Below are 20,047 nucleotides of genomic sequence, written 5' to 3' on the forward strand. Positions count from 1 at the left end.
GCAAATAGAATCAGGAACACCTTAGACTTCTGTCAACCAAAGGACCAGGCAGGATTCCGTAAAGGCTACTCAAAAATAGACCATATTCACACTATCAATCAAGTGATAGAGAAATGTGCAGAATATAACCAACCCTTATATATAGCTTTCATTGATTACGAGGAAGCGTTTGATTCAGTCAAAACCTCAGCAGTCATGGAGGCATTACGGAATCAGGGCGTATATGAGCCATATGTAAAAATACTGGAAGATATCTATAGCGGCTCCACAGCCACCGTAGTCCTCCATAAAGCAAGCAACAAAATCCCAATAAAGAAAGGCGTCAGGCAGGGAGATACGATATCTCCAATGCTATTCACAGCGTGTTTACAGGAGGTATTCAGAGACCTGGATTGGGAAGGATTGGGGATAAAAGTTAATGGAGAATACCTTAGTAACTTGCGATTTGCTGATGATATTGCCTTGGTTAGTAACTCAGGGGAACAATTGCAATGCATGCTCACTGACCTGGAGAGGCAAAGCAGAAGAGTAGGTCTAAAAATTAATATGCAGAAAACTAAAGTAATGCTTAACAGTCTCGGGAGAGAACAGCAATTTACAATAGGCAGCGAGGCACTGGAAGTCGTAAGGGAATACATCTACTTAGGGCAGGTAGTGACGGCGGATCCGGATCATGAGACGGAAATAATCAGAAGAATAAGAATGGGCTGGAGTGCGTTTGGCAGGCAGTCCCAAATCATGAACAGCAGCTTGCCGTTATCCCTCAAGAGAAAAGTATATAATATGTGTGTCTTACCAGTACTCACCTACGGGGCAGAAACCTGGAGGCTTACGAAAAGGGTTTTACTCAAATTGAGGACGACACAACGAGCTATGGAAAGAAGAATGATAGGTGTAACGTTAAGGGATAAGAAAAGAGCAGATTGGGTGAGGGAACAAACGCGAGTTAATGACATCTTAGTTGAAATCAAGAAAAAGAAACAGGCATGGGCAGGACATGTAATGAGGAGGGAAGATAACCGATGGTCATTAAGGGTTACGGACTGGATCCCAAGGGAAGGGAAGCGCAGCAGGGGGCGGCAGAAAGTTAGGTGGGCGGATGAGATTAAGAAGTTTGCAGGGACGGCATGGCCACAATTAGTACATGACCGGGGTTGTTGGAGAAGTATGGTAGAGGCCTTTGCCTTGCAGTAGGCGTAACCAGGCTGATGATGATGATGATGATGATGATGATGATGATGACGTGCCAAAAGTACTTTCTAATTATGAGGAACGCCGTAATGGAGGACACCGGGAATTTTGACCATCCGGCGTTCTTTAACGTGCACCTAAATCTAAGTGCACGGGTGTTTTGGCATTTCGCCCCCTTCGAAATGCGGCCGCCGTGGCCAGGATTCGATCCCGCGACCTCGTGCTCAGCAGCCCAACACCATAGCCACTGAGCAACCACAGCTGGTTATTTCATGTGTATACGTCTTGCAAACTCACCAGCTATAACTCGTAAAATACAATATGTGCCGTAAAGAAAATATTTAGAAGATAATTAGTTAATTTCCGGTGATTAAGTATGTGTTTTCGTTTCCCCTACTAGTAATGTCTACCTCTTTGAATAATATTACCTGCAACGGCTGGCTTTTCGGAAATTACACAAAACTTATAAATTATAACCCCGTATTACCAACGGCTCGACTTTCGACTTTCGGCGCGGAGGAGGACAAAAGCCAGGGGGCAATTACGTTCCCCCTCGTTTAGTTCTTTCAAGTTTTAGTCTGTCTGACAGAGGAGAACGCGGCAGGCAGGTGACGCGACGTAATAATACGTGGCAGTGCATTCCGAGGGCAATGCCACAAATGCAGGTGGACAGTACAATACCGAAAGGTACCGGGGCTCTGCAGTGAGGATAATAACATACGCGCTTTTTGTATCCGCGGGTTTGCAAGTTTGACAGGAGCTATCAGACAACGCCCGCCTCAAGTTCGCTTTAATGAGACATTTCTCGCAGGTGTAAAGTTTTTCGATATGTCATTTACCAGAGAGGCTTGATTTTTTAGATGCGCTTGCAGTGCCAAGTCTAGGTTTGTTGTTTGAAACCTGCTGTGGCGCGGAATTTTTTCCTTTAGAAGAAAAATGCGTTATTTAGCGGAGCCGCTGTTAACCGCACGATATAGAAAGTGTTAATCCTGTCGCTTTCAGATGTGTCTCGCTCGTACTCAAAGCAAAGCGTTAGTACGTGTCTCGCACCTGCATTTATCAGACAGCAGCGTCTTAGTATCGCTTGGAGCGTGCCTAGGTAGTAATTAGAATTAAGCTCAAATCTTCGTGTACTTTCAAGTGTGTAAGTTGCGTAATATATTTTGGTGCTGTCTTTAATGTGGATACTTGGTGGATCCAAGAGAAAGAAAATGAAAGTGCGTGAGTCGCCCAAAAGTGTAAGATTAGCGGTGCTTATTCGAAAAGCGTGGATTGACTGAGAGAAAAGCTTTCTCTTCACGGTCGGTACTTGCCTCGCCATGCTGCTGCGAAGAATGTATTCTCCGGTGTGATGCAAGCAACCGTGGCCAAAGTGTCGTTCGTGCCCAAATTAACAAAAGCGGTGAAGTGCATTCGGTGCGGTACCTGAGTCGAATACTGACACCGCGAGAACAGCCATTAGAACCTCGAAGAAAGAAAGTTTTTGCATGTAATGGGCAATCCAAAACCTAGGATGCGATAGCCGAGGCGATAAATTCAAGTAGAAAGCGACCATGGCCATCTTGCATGGCTGAAGCAAATGTCGGAAAGAAACAGCAGACGAATGAGATGGTCGCGTTTAGCCGGAATCAGAATGCGCTGGGCCGGGCTCACGAGCGCAGAGTTTTTTTTTATTAGAAACGTGTTTTGTGCGTATCGCCAGTGATGTGATTAATTTAGGTAACCTATTTCGGTCTTGCAGAGAGCTGATCACGACTGGAAAAGAGGAAGGCATACAGAGGGCTAAAACATTGTAAAGCAATACGGAGCTCATAGCGTTCGGTAGGCGTGGCACTCGGGCACAACGACGAGTGTGTGAGTGTGTGTGTGTGTGTGTGTGTGTGTGTGTGTGCGTGCGTGCGTGCGTGCGTGCGTGCGTGCGTTCGTGTACCTGTATTGCCAGGCGGAGGGACACAACGAAGCGACGGCTGGACTCTCGAGCTTCCGTGCAACATCAGTCATAATAACTAGAATGAACCCCGATGCCCCGAACGAACATCGACGCTTCGGGCAACATCTGGTCACCGTTAGATCGGATCTCTTGGCGATGGAGGTGTTCCTTACTTCTCAACACCATAAAGGTGTTAGTTGAACGTTTGCCCCAGGTCCAACCACCGCATGTCACATCCTTTCCTGGCGACAACGCAGCGGGCACACTGACGGTTGAAGGGAGGGGATCTAAATGAGAGGGGATCTTCTTGGCTTAAGAAAATTAACAATAACAAGCCCAAAATTTAGGCGCTACCCTTACATGCAGAATCCGAATTAGCCCGCTCAAACCATCCTCATTGCTATGCTATTTCCCTTCTTATATCTAACAGCGAAGTTGTACTCTTGGAGAGTGAGGCTCCATCAGAGCAAGCGGCCATATTTGTGTGACATTTGATTGAGCCACGTCAGAGGACAGTAGACTGTCGCGAAGGTGAACCTCGATCCGTACAAGTAGCACGACAGCTTCTGGGCTGCCCAAACTCAACAAGCACATTCCTGCTCTCAAGCGCTGTAGGCTTCCTCTCTTACAGTTAGTTTACGGCTGCCATATAGAATAGGATGTTTCTCATTATCGTCGCCGACATGACTAAGCACTGCGCCCGTACCCTTGTCACTTCCGTTGCACCGAACTATGAATTCTTTTGTGTACTCTGACGCGCGAAGCACAGGACGAGGAACCAATAGCGTTTTCAAACCTCGCAAAGCGTTCTCTTTGCTCTTATCCCACTGCACGTTACTTGGGGCTCCCTTTCGGAGGGCGTCCGTTGAAGGACATGCCATTTGAGAGTAATTCGGAATGTACGGTTTATAGTACCGCACAACTCCCAAAAAGAAACAAACGTCTGTTTTTGAGCGCGGCTGAGAAAAATCTCTAATCGTAGCTATTTTCAGTTCGGCCGGCTGTCGCGTGCCCTGACCGACAACATGACCCAGAAAAGTAACCTGCGAACAGCCAAACCTACACTTTTCCCGCCTTCATCGTTAAGCCAGCTTCCCTCAACCGTGAAAACACTTGTTTGAGGTGTGATACGTGTTGTTCCCAGCTGTCAGAAAAATTGCTACATCATCAAGTTATCGCAAAGGGAACTCCTGCAAGTCTTCTGGGACAATACCCATTAACTTAGACAAGCTAAACGGTGCGTTCTTCAGCCTGAAGCTGAGGGCCAGAAGGTGAAAAGTGCGTACAGGTGAGATAAATGCGGCATAGCGGTTGGCACTTTCTCGAAAGGCAACTTGCTAGTATTCCGGCACGAGATCTACCGCTGAAATGTATTTAGCAGCGCTAACTCTTTCAATTCTTTCCTCAATGTTGCGTATCAGGTACAGCTCATCCCTAGTGATGGCTTTTAACTTCCTATAATGAATACATGGACCAGCGTCGTTAATAGGGGTTTCTACAAGTATTAGAGGTCACGTGTAGTCACTCTCAGCGGGCTCAAAACTCCCAACTCTAGCATGCGCTGTATTTCTGTCTCCATAACTTCTCTTTGTCGCGGAGACACCCTGTGAGGGCTTGATCTTACGGGTTCGGTTGATGTCAGCTCTATTTCATGCGTTATTAGTTCGGTTCTACCTGGCCGATCGCTGAATCTCACGAGGTATTCCCCTAACCTCGCTTTTAGCTCTTCTACTTGCTCGGGTGTAAGAGCGTGTGAGCTTACCGAATGTTTTACTATTCTTCTAGGCTGATTTAAGAGTTGGAGGTCGCCTTATACTCATTAAACTTGGTACTAGTGTCATCCTGCTCTTTTATGATACACTTAACGACTCCACTCCGCTCTACGTACGGCTTCATCAAATTGCAGTGGTATCCTCACCTCCTTCCTGCGACCGGGCATTTTCAGAGCATTGTTAGCACCTGGAAGTTGGTGCAACACTTTAACGGGCCCGTCTCTGTGAACTTCAAGCTTGTTCTTTCTTGAAATTTTGATTATTATTACCTGGTCTCCGGTGTCAAACGTAGGAAGCCTCGCATTCATGTCGTAATAGAACTTGGCGTTCTTTTGAGCTACTCCCACGTTGTTTTCGACCAGCTCTTGGGTTGCACTTAGCCATTCGAGCAGATTTAGCACGTATTCTACCACTGCTCGAATTTCTCGTCTTTCCTCCCACATCTTCCTTAACATTCTCAGTGGAGAACGGAGTGTCCTCCCATACACTAGTTCTGCTGGCGAGAACCCTGTAGCATCATAAGGAACCGTTGGCAAAGCAAACAAAGTGGCCGGAAGGCAATTCTCCCAGTCCTCCTTCTGCTCGTAACAGAGCGCCCGCAAAACTCGCTTAAGCACTGAATGCCACCTCTCTACACTATTTCACTGAGGATGATAGACGGAACTGTGTATCAACTTTACCCCGCACTTTTGTAAGAATGGGAAAGTCAGTGCGCTGGTGAATACTGATCCTTGGTCCACCTGAAATTCGGCTGGAAACCAACTCGCGCGAATACTGTCAAAAGCGCGTCTACTAAATCGGTGGAGCTCAGCTCTTTCAGAGGGCTTGCTTCTGGAAAGTTTGTAGCCGGAGATATCATGGTACACAAGTACCTGTAACCCGACTTTGTCTTTGGTAGAGGCCCTACCGTGTCTATCAGAAGTCGTCTGAAAGGTTCGTCTGAAAGGGTTCTCCACCTTTAGTGGAGCCTTCCAGGTTTCCCCTGGTTTACCCGAGCGTTGGCAGGCGTCGCATGATCTTACAAAGTTTTCTACTCCTTTGAAACAGTTAGGTGGCCAGTAGTATTCCATAAGCAATCTTTCCTTTGATTTTTTATGCCTAGGTGGCCAGACCACCCATTTCCATGACAGAGACTCAAAAGGCCCTCCCTGTACTTAGTAGGTGCGACTAACTGATCTTGAATCCTACCTTTCGGTACGATACAGCAATCCTCCTCTCTCTTGTTTCGTCACGTTGCGCTTAGCAATACCTTATTTAGTTGTGTGATGCAATTTAGCTAAGCTGTCATCATTCTTTGCTCGGCTGCCAGTGACTCTCTGCCCACACGCAAAAGCCGATCAAAGTTCTTTGAGGCCGGTCATAATAACGACCCTGTCTCTCTTGTTAGTTTGTCAGCGGGCTCTTCCTGCAGGAGTGAACTTTGACACCCCAGTGATACGTTTTTATTAAGCTGGTCAGCTGGCTGTGTTTCCTCGGCCGTTTCTCCGTCCCTCGAGCCTAGCTCGGATTCGGTTACTTAAGGTACCTCTTTTGCTACTTCCGCTGTAGCAGCTTTTGTTTTTTCAGCTGAAAGCGACGGGATTTCACGAGTTTGGCCTCGCTTCATGGTCTGTACTACACCCACTCCCAGTTTAAGCCCCTTGTCACGCAATAAATGATCTGACCGATTCGAAAGAATGTAAGGGTGCTGCAGTGACAAAAATTTGGAAACTGCAGCCTTTGTCACGAGCTCCCCGAATGGTCCACTGATTTTGACCTTGGCAATCTGCAGACACACGCTGCGTTCTTCTACAACCTGTTTAATGCAGGCTACTTCTCCAGTAAAATCATCTACCGTCACGTAAGACGGATGGACAATGTCCATCGTTCCGGCACAGTCTCTCAGCACTCTTCATGGTTTGCCGTTAACTTGGAGGTCGAGAAGATATGGGCTTAAAAGTTCCATATTCTCGTCTTTTTCATCCACGTAGGAGAAAACTACGCTAGGCTTCCCGCAATTTACAGTGATATGTCCGAGTTTGTGGCACTTATAGCAGCGGATTGGTCTAAATGATTCGAATGTTATTTTCTGCTCATTTTGTACGGTTTCCGTGTTTGATTTCTCAACGCTCTTTTGTCGTCGCTCTTTTCTCGTCGACGCTTTTTCTCGTCGCTTGACGCTCTTTTTCGTCGACAGCTCCGGTCGTCTAGTCTGCGAACCCTTTTTGTACGGAAATGGTTTCCGCGGTCTGTTTCGACCGTCCAAATTTCCGTACTCGTCGTTCAGCTGTCTACGCGTTGCGTAATCTTCGGCTAATTCAGCCGCCCTTTCCACGGTGTTTACATTTCCTCTGTCTTGCACCCACAGCTTCACAGGTTGAGGGAGGCTTTTGAAAAGCTGCTCTAGAATCATGCATTCAACAATCATGTCTCTGCTCTCGCATGATTCCGCGCTTTTCAACCATTCGACTAGGTTGGCCTTTAAGCTATATGCAGACTCCGGATATCCCTCGCTATCCTTCTTGCATGTGCTTCTAAACCTCTGCCGAAAACCTTCGGCTGAAAGGTGGTACCTTTATAAAAGACTAGCTTTAACCTTTGCATAACCATATGCATCCTGCGCACTGAGTCTGGCGATTTCTTCTGCAGCCTCACACGGCAACATAGACAGCAACCGCTGTGGCCATGTACTCAGACCGAAGTTTATCTTCCGGTGAGTCCTTTCAAAATTTCCTAGGAACAAGCCTATGCCGTTCCCGACCTCTAGTGTCTTTAACAGCCTGTACATGAGGTATGATTCTGCCTCACTTGATCGTCGCAGAGCCCCTTACTTTCTTGAGAGGGAACGTTTCATAAACGTTTCATTTCATGTTCAAGATGCACTTCTCTTAACTCGCGATCTTTCTCGAGTTCCTCTCTCTCTCTCTGTCCCGTTCTTCTCTTTCCCTTTCTTCTCTTTTCCTAAAAAGATGTAACCCAATTTAAATGTTTTCCTCACTGGCTTGTTCGGAATTTATCTGCAATAATGTCGATTTTAGCATTTCCTGACGTACTTCTAGGTCCAGTTGTTCACCAACCATCAACAATTCGTCTCTCAGCAGTGTCCTTAACTCCGTGATTGCTGCTTTACTGCCTCGATCCTGCTCGCTAAACCTACCTGGGAAAACACAACCTAGCTAACAATCAACAATCCAGCTTCCCTACTGTTCTAAACAGAACAAGCACAATATGAAGCTTAGATAGTCAAAGTAAGAACCAAGCACTCGCCGCAGACACAGTACCACGTCGGAAAGTATGTCTCACCGCTGTCAGCCAGTTGTAATTGTTAGGGGCGGGCATGAAATAGATGGTAGCTGGCCCCTGCCGTCGTCCAACTTATCCACGGTGAGGACGCTGTTGAAAGGAGGGACTTGCATGTTCTCATCAAGAATGAGGAATAAAGGTTTATTTACAGTATTTACATGACAACGTTACAGTTCATCAGTCTAATATGACTGAAAGAGGAATGCAATCTGAGGAGTTTTCCCTCCCTAGATCCCTAGGTGAGGGAAAACTGCCGTTCAACCAAACTGAGCGTCCAAAGTTATCGTAGTCGACCCACCTTTAAGGGGCACCGTTTACGCACTCACTTCCGCACAGGTTTCAGTGACCACACCGAGGTGAGAGGGTTCTTGTAGACACTGGTCCCGACCCGAGCAGGCGCCTCTTCACCCCAGTGTTGACCTTGCAGACAATAGCCGCCGTCCTGTCCATGACTTCTAAGCCCCGCGAGACGGCCGCAAGACATCTTCTCCCAGGATTTCCACCGATTCTCACATGCCGTGACAGCGACGACGATTCCACTAACAATACTTGTTCCGCCGACCGCGTTTAGTCATAGCGGCGCCGAGGGGGAGCTGATGCGGAACATCATCGTCCCTACAATACGAGTCGCCGCAGCAGGTGGGGAAGGGTTCCACGGTCACTTCTCGGAAGCTCGCCACCTGCGCAGCTGTAACTGGCTGGGAAAATTTTGTAGGTCGGTACCCTTGCAGGCCGTTCGTAACAGCGCATACAACACGCACTAAGAAACTTCTCTGTAGCGCCTAGGCAGAGTCGTATATTCAAGGAGCAAAAGTCCCCACATTTCCTCTCTCGCACGTGCTCTTGCTGGCGCATGCGCGCAAGCGTCCGTCGTGTCCGCAAGTACACACCCCGCTGTACCAACTAGCAATTGTAAATACGCCTCCGGGCCTTTGCATTTTAAAAGCCAACTGCGTTGTGGACAAGGCCCGCCGTGGGCAGGAAAGTAGAGGAGGGGTGAGGTTCTGCTCGGGGTGGCTTGGTCAATCGCGCGTGTCCGCGGGGACCGCTGTTTTGAAAGCCATCTGAGGCGTTTACAAAGTGCGCCAGGCACGAAGTGAACGGACAATCGCAGCTCAATCTCATGAGTCATATGTGGAGCAAACCGGGGACGCAGCGTGGGAGGGAGCGGTAGGTGGCAGCGTCGAATCCGCCAACAAGTGCGTAGTTTGCACGGCCGCGAGTGCACGCTCGCGCGCTATATCTTGAAAGGGATCTCCAAACGGGTAATACATTTACGCGCGCTGTGCTCTCGCCGCTCTTGTGTTGAAGCGATAGACTGCACGAAGATGACTTCGCTCGCCATTGCTGCCACGCTTCTTCACACCAGCGTTTTGACAGCAAGTTTCCGCGCTCCTCCATTGTCACGTGTTCATATTTGCTTGTGAGCGCTAACACCATGCTAGTTCATTCAGTTAGTAAGTGATTGTTTTCTGATTTATGCGGCCGATAAAACTACCATCGGTATTTCGTGTAGCTGTTTGCTGATTTGCTATAGTAATCAATGCTTAGCCTTTCAGGACAGACTGCCACTTTTTTATGAGCTGTCATTGCTATGGCCGCAACGGCTTCACCGGGACCATAATGTTATGCTTGAAAATTCTAACTCCTATTTTCGCACTGACTTCTTATGCGCAGAGAGCATTATTCTCTAGCTACACGGCGATTATTAAACAGTGTCTCAGGTGTCACGTCGTTTACGGTTACCAAGTCCGATGTTTGTGCTTTGCGTTCACTTTCAGAAAGTACGCGTATATAGAACTTGAGTACGCCCTTTGATGATGAAGCCACCACTCGCTACATTCAATGTAGAAACTCTCTACAGGACTTGTCCGGAACTCACCAGTCACCAGGGGGATAGCTAGGTGATAGGCAGGAGCCAGTATCCTCAAGGTATTACGAGTAGCCGATTGATAAACGATAGGCCAGCAGTCTAAACGTGTTCGTATGAGACTTTCGCAAAGGTTCATGAGGCACTTCCTGTAACTGTTGCACGTTGTGTGTGAAAGGATTTTGATGATATTCATTGTATTTAGGGATTGGTTGGTAATGTTCTTTAGGTTAGACTAAAGGCTAGGTTTGTTTCTACAATAAAATCTAACATTTTTATTGTCTGCATACACTTATTGGTTGATCATGCAACTTGCTGTGGTAGTTTGGGACCATGTCTCAATTTCTTGAAAGAAGGACACAGGAGCTTTTAAAGGAGTTAGCTTAACTCTATTCGCAACCGACTATCTCACACGTTACGCTGAAACAAAGGCAATCCAGGGCAGCATAGCAGTCGAGGTAGCGAGCTTTTTCATTGAGCATGTGGTGTTGCGACACGGCGCCCCAGTAGTAATAACAGACCGAGGAACCGCAATTACGGCTGCACTTTGAGATCGCGTCTTGCAACTAAGTGGAACGGCCCACAGAAAGTCAACCGCCTACCATCAACAAACCAATGGGTTAACAGAGCGTCTAAACAAAACCATTGAAGATATGCTGTCAATGTACGTGGATGTTGAACATAAAAATTGGAACGACATTCTATCTTATATTACCTTCGCATATAACACGGCCAAACAAGAGACGACGCGCATGACTCCGTTCACCCTTGTTCACGGATGAGATGTACGAACAGTGCTGGATGCGATGCTTCCACACGACTTTGACGACACTGATACGGACGCAGATGTGTTACGCAACGCGCAGAAGAGGCTCGGCAGCTCACGCGCTTGCGGATCTGCCAGCAGCAAGACTACGACGCAGGCCGCTACGATGTTCACCGTCGAATAGTTACCTATGAAGTCGGCGACAGAGTGTGGGTTTGGACACCCATACGGAAACGAGGCCTCTCCGAGAAACTTTTCAGGCGATACTTCGGACCATATCGGGTATTGCGGCGACTCAGTGATGTCACCTATGAGATCGTTCCCTATAAACCCAACTGTACGCGGCGCTGCACACAACGTCCTGAACTTGTGCACGTTGTCCGCATGAAGCCGTATGTGAGCGAATAACTAGCGGCCTTTACTTCCGCCAGTGAAATTTCTTGTCTAGCATCGGCACCATGCTCTCATAGGGAGGGACAAATGACGCGTGTATTCTATACTGACAACGACGACGATGGGAGCACTAACGGACTCCGCCTAGCGGGTAACAGTGAAATTGGATGATGACGAAGAAGACCTGTCTCTAGCTGCTCTGATTGTTTTAGAACAGATTGTCATGTTGTCCGTAAAGAACGTCTCCCTGTGTTCTGTCCGCGTTGTACCGCGACAATATAGTTCCAATTTGCTATGTTTTACGCAGGCCATGACAACGTGCATACGTACATACATACATACATACATACATACATACATACATACATACATACATACATACATACATACATACATACATACATACATACATACATACATACATACATACATACGTAATACGTGCGAAGGATATATTTGTCAATACGCGAATTCTTTCCCATATCTACTTGTTGACAACGCTTTATATTCCAACGCGAAATCAAGCTTGTTATAAACCCAAACACAGTTTTCTGGCGCTTATCGAAATTACAAATTTAATACTGGTTATCAGGTGCCATAAAAACGATCTCAGAACCTCAGAATACATAGGCTACATTGTGGAAAAAAGTCATACAAGAGGGAATGGCCTTACTGCATATACAAAACCCACTTTACCTAAAGTAGAAGCTGCCACATCAATGAACATACCCATATTTTCTATAACGAAAGACTTTTTACACTAGAAACAATTCTCTGTTCACTTTGCGAGAGGAAGTATACGGAATAATACCTCATACACAAGTTTAAATGCGTACACTCGACGGAAATCTATTTGGCACAAGACAGCTTAGAATCGCTAAAATGTGTAACTTAAACGTGAAACTCTTAGTCAATTTAATATTCTCTTCCACGATTTTACACATATATACACTATACAAGCCATTTCTATGTACGCCTGCCCCCTCCAGCTTTTCGAGCGTAGCATTCAGATGCCTGTTCCTGGGTTGAGCGTCGGCGTCGCTCGGCCTAAAGCTGATACCACAGGTACGCTTGCGTCTGGTCGCGTCCGAGCACCTAGCGCCTGCCGCGCCTCGCAAACAATGGCGGTTTACATCCACAAGGACGCGCGACTGCGCGCGCTCACTGGGCTCATACACAGATACCTTGGCAGTTTGGCCACTGCGTACTTTGTTATTGAGAGTGTTTCAAAATTCTTCCATATCTATAAACGTAATTGTTATGTTTTTATAGCTGGTAAATCAGCATAAAAAGGAAAGGAGAGCTTTCTTGCATTATATATATATATCTCCTTCACTGAGGGCTGAACGTTCCGCGCCGTAGCTGCGTAGCCAGGCGTGCCGACGCGAGGCAATCCAAGCGCGCGATAACAGGGAGGAGCTGTTCCCCGAGATCCGGCCGCGTTTCGACGCGCACGAGCCAAGCTACACCGTCTGCGCATGCGTGGACGTGCGAACGCGAGCGAACGCGCGTCCGCAAGCGTACGCGTGGTCTGGGCTTAAACGTGTGGAAGCACTGGTGCCGTTGGGCGCGCATTCGTCATCCGATTCTTCCGCAGTTGGCTCCGATGCCGCTCATCATTCCAGCATTCCCGTAGTGCCCCTCTCTGAAATGAATGAATGTATAGTATTTATTGGCGCAAGGGCCAGATATGGCCAAAGAGCGCCAGGTATGCGGTGATCAGTTTGCAATGTAGGTATGAGATCTATGAAGTTGGTGTGGCGTGGCTGTAAAGGGGCCTTAGAAATTGTCGCTCTATAGTGCGTAAAATCTTTCTGTAATAAGATTATGTCGATGACACATGATGTTTTCTATGAGCATTAAAATTCATCGTAAAAGAATGATGCAGAATAGAAAATATATGGGATGGTAAAATTACCTGGAGCACTGCTGCCTCGCCGGAGCCCTTGAAACACAAAGGCCTAGAGGCATGTGCTATACGAAAGAACTATCACAGCGACATCCTCTGAAAAGAGAAGACGCTACGAACATGTGGGGCTAACAACATGCAACACAACATCTTTCAGATAACTTAGGACTGCGTTGGTGTCGAATAGCGGTTCTGGGCCGAGTAACATTACTGGATGAAGGGGGATGTGCTGCCGCTATGCCAAGGCAAAATGTTTCTTTATTTCAGATTCGGCTTTCCGGCACTCCAGAAAGACGTGGAGGACGGTAAGCCTCTCCTCGCATCTACCACAGGTTCGAGTGTCATTGCCGGTTACTAGGAAAATATGGGTGCCAAATGTGTGTCCTATTCTGAGACGACCGAATAGGACATGTATTCAGCGTGATTTTGTTACAGAGGGCCAGAATCTTAACTGTGGCTTTATAACGGGGAGCTTGTTATTTGTTTCCCCGTCCCATAGGCGTTGCCAGTGGTTCCGTAGTTTCCTCCCTAAGGAGGGCTTCAGATCTGTGACAGGGACTGCAGTGGTGGGATTAACAGAATGCGATACAACTGACGTGGGAATCTGGTCCGCCAGAATGTTACCTTCGATGCCGCTATGACCTGGCACCCAGCATATGATGACATGCTGGTTACCTATATACGTTTTACACAGAACAGAATAGAGTTCGTTAATTACCAGATTTTTGTCGTTACAGAATGATACCAAGGCCTTCACAACACTAAGGGAGTCCGTATATATAATTGATTTCTGGAGTTTTGATTTCCTGATGTGCTTTACAGCCGACAATAGTGCGTAGGCCTCAGCCGTAAAGATACTAGTTTCCGGATGCAGTACATCGGATTCCGAGAAGGATGGACCGACGGCTGCATAGGACACCCCTTCGCGTGTTTTCGATGCGTCTGTGTATACTTGTACTGGAGTTCCAGGAAATGCATTTGGATTTGAATCTCTGGAGCATGCTTTGTAACTTGAGTGAAAGATGTTTCGAATTGTATAAGCTGCCACTCCCAAGGAGGTAGCAGCTTGGCTGGATGCATTAGGCGAAGCTCGAACAGTGCGACGTGCATTTCTTCACTAAGCTCCCTCACACGCAACGAGAAAGGTTGTCTTACGGAGGGGCGATTGTGAAAGAGTGTAGCATATGTCATATTGTTAACGGTATTAAAACAGGGATGTTGAGGATTAGAGTGCACTTTCAGAAAACATGTTTGGCTGATGTATGTTCTCTGCAGATGAAGTGACCACTCATGTGATTTAACATATAAACTTTCAATGGGACTTGTTCTGAAAGCGCCCGTGGCTAAGCTGATTCCTAGATGGTGGACCGGATCTAGCATCTTTAGCGCGCTCCGGGAGGCAGAATGATAGATCAGGGCAGCATAGTCTAAGCGTGACCGAATCAGGCTCTCATAGAGATTCATTAAGAACCTCCTGTCACTACCCCACGTAGTCTGCGATGGAAGTTTCATAAGGTTCATTCTTTTCAGGCATTTTTCGTTAAGATGTTTAATGTGTGGGATCAAAGTGAGTCTATTGTCAAGTAGAACACCTAGAAATTTGTGTTCTTTGTTTACAGGCATATGTTGTCCACACAGTTCTAAGCAAGGATCCGGAACCAGGCCTCTCTTTCTTGTAAACAGAACACAAGAACTCTTGTGAGGATTGATTTTAAATCCATCCTTAACGAGGACATGCCATCCCACGACATAATAGTGTGGGCTCGGAATTTCTCCCAGTCAGCTGTGTCAATCTTCCGCCTAGGAGCCTGTTGTGGATATTCGTTTTCTTTAAGTGTTTGTAGCAGTATGGGGAAGTAGTCGCTTCCGTAAGGATTCTTTGTAACTTCCCACTCGAGTTCTGGCAGAATAGAAGGAGATACTATGCTGAGATTGATTGAAGAAAAGGTTCTGTTTGCTAGAGAGTAATACGTGGTTCCTTCTTATTCAGAAGGCACGCACGAGAAGAAAAAAGGAACTGTTCAAGAAGACGACCTCACGCATCTATACAAGAGTCGCCTCACAGGGAGCTGTGCGCATTGAAATCGCCAAGAACAACGTAAGGTTCTGGCAATTGATCTATAAAGGATCGAAATTCATGTTTCATTAATTTGTAATGTGGGGGTATGTAAATAGAGCTAATCGTAATGAGCTTTTTTAGGAGAACACCTCGAACCGCCACTGCTTCAAGAGTCGTTTGTAGCTGTAAAAGTTGACACGCTATACTTTTATGAGTGACAATGGCAACACCGCCCGATGATGCAGCGGCATCATCGTGATCTTTCCGAAATGTTATATATTGTCGGAGAAAGTTCGTGTGTTTGGATTTTAAGTGTGATTCCTGTAAACACAGCACCTTTGGATTCTGTTTTTGGATGAGTTCTGAGTTTTCTGAGAAGGCCTCTGACGTTCCCTTTAATTATTTGTGTATCCATATTCGAAGTCAATAGGTGCTGTGTATAGGGAAGCAGAAGTATTAATTACCGATATTTCAGAGATAAGATTACAGAGCTCTTTCGAGGCCCTGTAATCGGGGTCCTGCCCTTTCTGGAGCGTATGACGGAGCCTCGCCACTCCTTAGGCGCTTGACGCGCCGTGAGGATCGGTCTAGAGTCCATTGCCTCCTGTGAGGCGCAGGACACGTGCTCTTGAGAGCGAGAAGTTTCCCGAGAGAGTCCCGCCTTGTAGGGCAAGACACCTGCGCCCACCAGCTCGGAGGTTGATGGGGCTCCCTGAGGGATTTGGCTGCGCCGGCTGTTGCCAGCGATGGAAGGGGCCGGGGAGGTTGGGGCAGTCTCGGCTGCGCCCACCTTCGGGGTTGATGGTGCCTTCTGCTCGGTTGGTGGAGCAGCGCTAGCTGCGATCGTCGTGGGGGGGGGGGGGGTGTCGTAACTGCCGACTCACTGCTTGTGGGTCGGACAGCCGCCGGAGGCCGTTGTGACGCTGCCCCCTGACGCGCCACTTCGGCAAAGCTTTTCTTTGGCAGGTATGCTACCCGCCTTCGTGCCTCTTTGAACGATATATTATCTTTTACTTTTATCGTTACAATTTCTTTTTCCTTCTTCCAGCAGGGGCACGACCGCGAGTACGCGGCGTGATCGCCGTCACAGTTTACACAGTGGAGAGAGTTCTTACAAGCTTCAGTGGCGTGTTCAAGGGCACCGCATTTCGCACATGTTTGGCGGCCCCGGCAGCTCTGCGAACTGTGGCCGAAACGCTGGCATTTGAAACACCTTAGGGGATTCGGCACATATGGTCTGACACGGAGCTTGATGTACCCGTCCTCTACAGACTCGGGCAGAATACTTGAACCAAATGTGAGTATTAGGTGCTTCGTTTGAATTTCTTTACCATCCCTTTTCATCTTAAGTCTTCTCATATTGACAACATTCTGCTCACTGAAGCCCTCCAAGAGCTCAGCCTCTGTCAGCTGGAGCAAATCATCATCCGAGACAACGTCGCGCGTGGTGTTCAGACAGCGGTGTGGAGTTACTGTTAACGTAACATCCCCAAATGATAATAGACTGGGCAACTTTTCGTATTGTTTCTGATCATGCAGCTCCTAACAGGAGATCACCATTTGCCAGCCTTGATACCTTGTAGCCTGGACCAAGGACATCGGTTAAGGACTTGGAAACTAGAAAAGGGGAAATGTTTCGTACTTGTTTATCGGATTTTTCTGAATGGATCATATGGTACCGGGGAAAGTTGGGCTTTGGTGTCCAAAGAACTGGAAAACATCTCCGGTGCGCCCTCTTTTCTGAGGGCGATCGGGAAAGCGAGGAAAGGAGCTAGCCATAGACAAATTTAAATTTCGGCAATAACGCCAGCCACCCACCATGGAGCCCTACAAGGGGACGCTACAGGTACTGGATGAACAGGTCCTGTAAACGCCAGCTGTACGTCATCACTATAACCAAATATGAAATAACCTAGGTTGGCTATTCACACAAGGTTAACCGTTGTTGCCTGAAAAATTGGAAGTAAAGGGAAGCCAGGAGAAGACAGGAAAGGTGGAAAGTGAGAGAAAGACGAAGGCTGGAGGAAGAGAGAGACCGAAAAATGCAACTGCCGATTTCACCCGGGTGGGTCAGTCCGGGGGTGCCGTCTATGTGAAGCAGAGGCCAAAAGGGTGTGTTGCCTGCGCTGGGGGGCCTTAAAGGTCCAAACACTCAGCATCAGCTCAACCACCATGATCTCCCTTTCCCCAGACACGGCTAAGCCGCGCAAGGCTACACGCGGGAGGGTCCAGCCCTCGTGTGCTCAGGTACGTGTGTCGCAACACACCAAACGCCTGCTGACGCAGACGCCCCTGCGGGGTGCCCCTCTCTCTTCGAAGGCGCTAATGGCGCTGGTCCGCTGCCAGTCGGTGCGGCGATTTCGGCGTCAAATTCTTTGGCTGAATATATCGCGAAATGAAAACAAGTATAAAGTTGCGCTATGATTACACATTAGGGAGTATCGTGATACTCGGACTTTTTTTCTCCTTCCACCCTCCCATCTGTTTTTCAGTTTGTTTATTCTCCCTTTGACTTTATTTTTTTTCAGGATCGAGTCCCATACGAGGGGACACCTATTTCGGCGCCTCAAATAAAAGGATCGCACCACTCCTATGTAACGGCGTGACGACGCCTATACCGAACTACGGAGGCTAACGTCTCTTGAAAGACCAAGCCTTCGCCTTCCAACTACCCTATTCATTGCTCCGAGATTCCTTCTCGCCATCTTAAAAACTTCAAAATTACCCGGGGCACTGCTGCTACGCTACTCAAGTCATCATTTCAACTACTCATTTTCGTTACTCACGCACTGACAGGCTCTTCTAAAACCACAATAGCAAGTCGCCTACGACATCACTCAAGGCTTCCTAACTTCTCGCTTCCCAACACTCTCATATGTCTGTATTTTTCTTTTCTTGTTTGTTTCTTTTTTAAAGCGAAATCTTTACTGGCCGCGAACTTACGATGTGGCCGTGGCCGTGCTCCGAGGAGGCACATGACGTCACACCGCATTCCTCCTCGTTGCGTTCGCCTCCGCTCGCTACGCCAGCTGCGTCGCATGCCTGATAACATGACAGAGGATCGAAAAGGAGAGGACGCGTGCGCCGCAATCACAGTTCAAGCGACAGTGTGGATGGCGACAATCCTGATAAGCAGGAGGAGGCCTGGAATCGACATCGGAACGAGATGAAGAGTAATCTAATCGCCCAGGAAACAGGCGAACAGCTCGCCGAACGACTGGCTAAATGCCGTAACATAGTTAGACAACCAGACTAACCTGGACTTGCAATCAAGATTAACCAAGGCTAACCATGCTGTGCCTTAGCTTTCGCTACGTATATACTGGCATAGCCGAGCTAAGCAACTGTCAATTTCTTTTATTTTCTTTTTTTTTTTTGCCGCAGCGCCTTCCATCCCGCCTTTATCGTCCCGTCCTTAGAAACCGTGCACAGAGATGTCAGGCGACAGCGTTCATTTTCCTTTAAATCTCTCCCTTTACAGCCAGCCGCCACCGACAATGGCTGCACGTGACGTCACTCTACTAACCCGTCAAACTTGCGCTAACCCTGCCGAGGATGACAAGGCCGCATCGGACAAGTAAATGTCCTTCTATCGAAACGTTGGCCAGCCTTTCTGAGGCACCTTATCCCAATTTATAACATTTATATAGGATCTAAAGATGAAGCAAACAGTAATTCGGCACTCCAGATCAAGTTAACATCTGTGTCTCTTCATTGGCCCACATTCACATGCTGCCTCCGCCTGTTGGATTAAACCCAGGACCTCGAGCTCGTCAGGGGAACGTTTACTAAAGATTCCGCGAGCAATCAGTAATCTAGTGAACTCTTATATGAAGTAGTAGCAGATTACTATTTCCACTAGCAGTTAATGTGTTATATCAGCTGTGAGATATATTATGTTGAAATGTAACTTTTCATGTAAAAAAGAAATATTCGCTCCAAATGCTGTACCCTTATTAAAGCCTGCCTCTGCATCTCCTTATTTTTTGAGTAGTTTACGGCAGACATCCTCACAATACCTCTGACGTAAGACAGACATCGATATTTCCATGAAGTGCAAACGCTGGGCTAACTCACCGATCAGAGGCAGATAAATCCAGCCACTTCCGACCAGTGGAAATGCTGGAATCTTTGGTATTTCCGAGAACGGTAACGCAGCATTAGGAGCGCTTGCCGCATGTCGAAGTCTCACTAATTTTTCTGAATAACGAAGTGCCAGAAGCGCTCCACTGCGTACATTTAAAATATGCTGCATGTAGTAACGGTGCGCATCCGCGCGGCGCATATTGCCTGTAACACGAAGCTGGCTTTACTAGTCTGCGGTTATAGCCGAGCTTTTTTTTCCGCTTCTGAGTAACAAAACTGAAAGAAATTGTCTGAGATCTGTCGTATCCAGGACGTGAGTGATAAAATAGGGCAGCGCTCTTTGCATTGCTAGAACGCTTGCTTTCTAGGCCATCTGTTTCTTTCTATCTTTATAAGCTGCATACCAAAAAGTGCCTGTCAAATGAAGAGAACGTTATGCTACGTTTGATACTTTTGTTTTTCTGTAATGTTAAACGGATGTTTTAAAGTGAAAGTGTATCCAGAATATGTAAAAATATACAAAAGAAACGTTTTTCGTTTCGATGTTGTCAGATAAGCTGTGGCCTAGCTAGATGCTGCAGTGCAGAAATTGTTTTTCATGTCCTCGTCAGACGAAAAGAATTCCGCCTTAACATATTTCACGCAGGTATCAAAAATATAATTGGGTGCAAAACTCCCAGGAGGAGGAGGGGTGACATCCTACGGCTTCTCTGGAAAGGCATGCATGGAAGTTCCTGCATGCCTTTCATGCATAACATGTTCATGCATGCCAAGAGAGAAGCGGTTTTT

At 47.2% G+C, this 20,047-nt stretch overlaps 1 protein-coding gene across 1 annotated transcript in view; it reads right to left on the reverse strand.

Moving 5' to 3' along the window:
* Nucleotides 1-19,469, reverse strand: part of LOC142564073 (putative cytochrome P450 301a1, mitochondrial) — an 84,709-nt gene extending 65,240 nt beyond the window's left edge. The window contains exon 1 of the mRNA XM_075674903.1: nt 19,250-19,469. Within this exon, the coding sequence (XP_075531018.1) occupies nt 19,250-19,457 (208 nt within the window). The 5' untranslated portion in view covers nt 19,458-19,469. The remainder of the gene's footprint in view (nt 1-19,249) is intronic.
* Between the last annotated feature and the right edge of the window lie 578 nt (nt 19,470-20,047).

This window comes from Dermacentor variabilis, chromosome 11, assembly GCF_050947875.1.
Source record: "Dermacentor variabilis isolate Ectoservices chromosome 11, ASM5094787v1, whole genome shotgun sequence".
NCBI lineage: Eukaryota > Metazoa > Arthropoda > Arachnida > Ixodida > Ixodidae > Dermacentor > Dermacentor variabilis.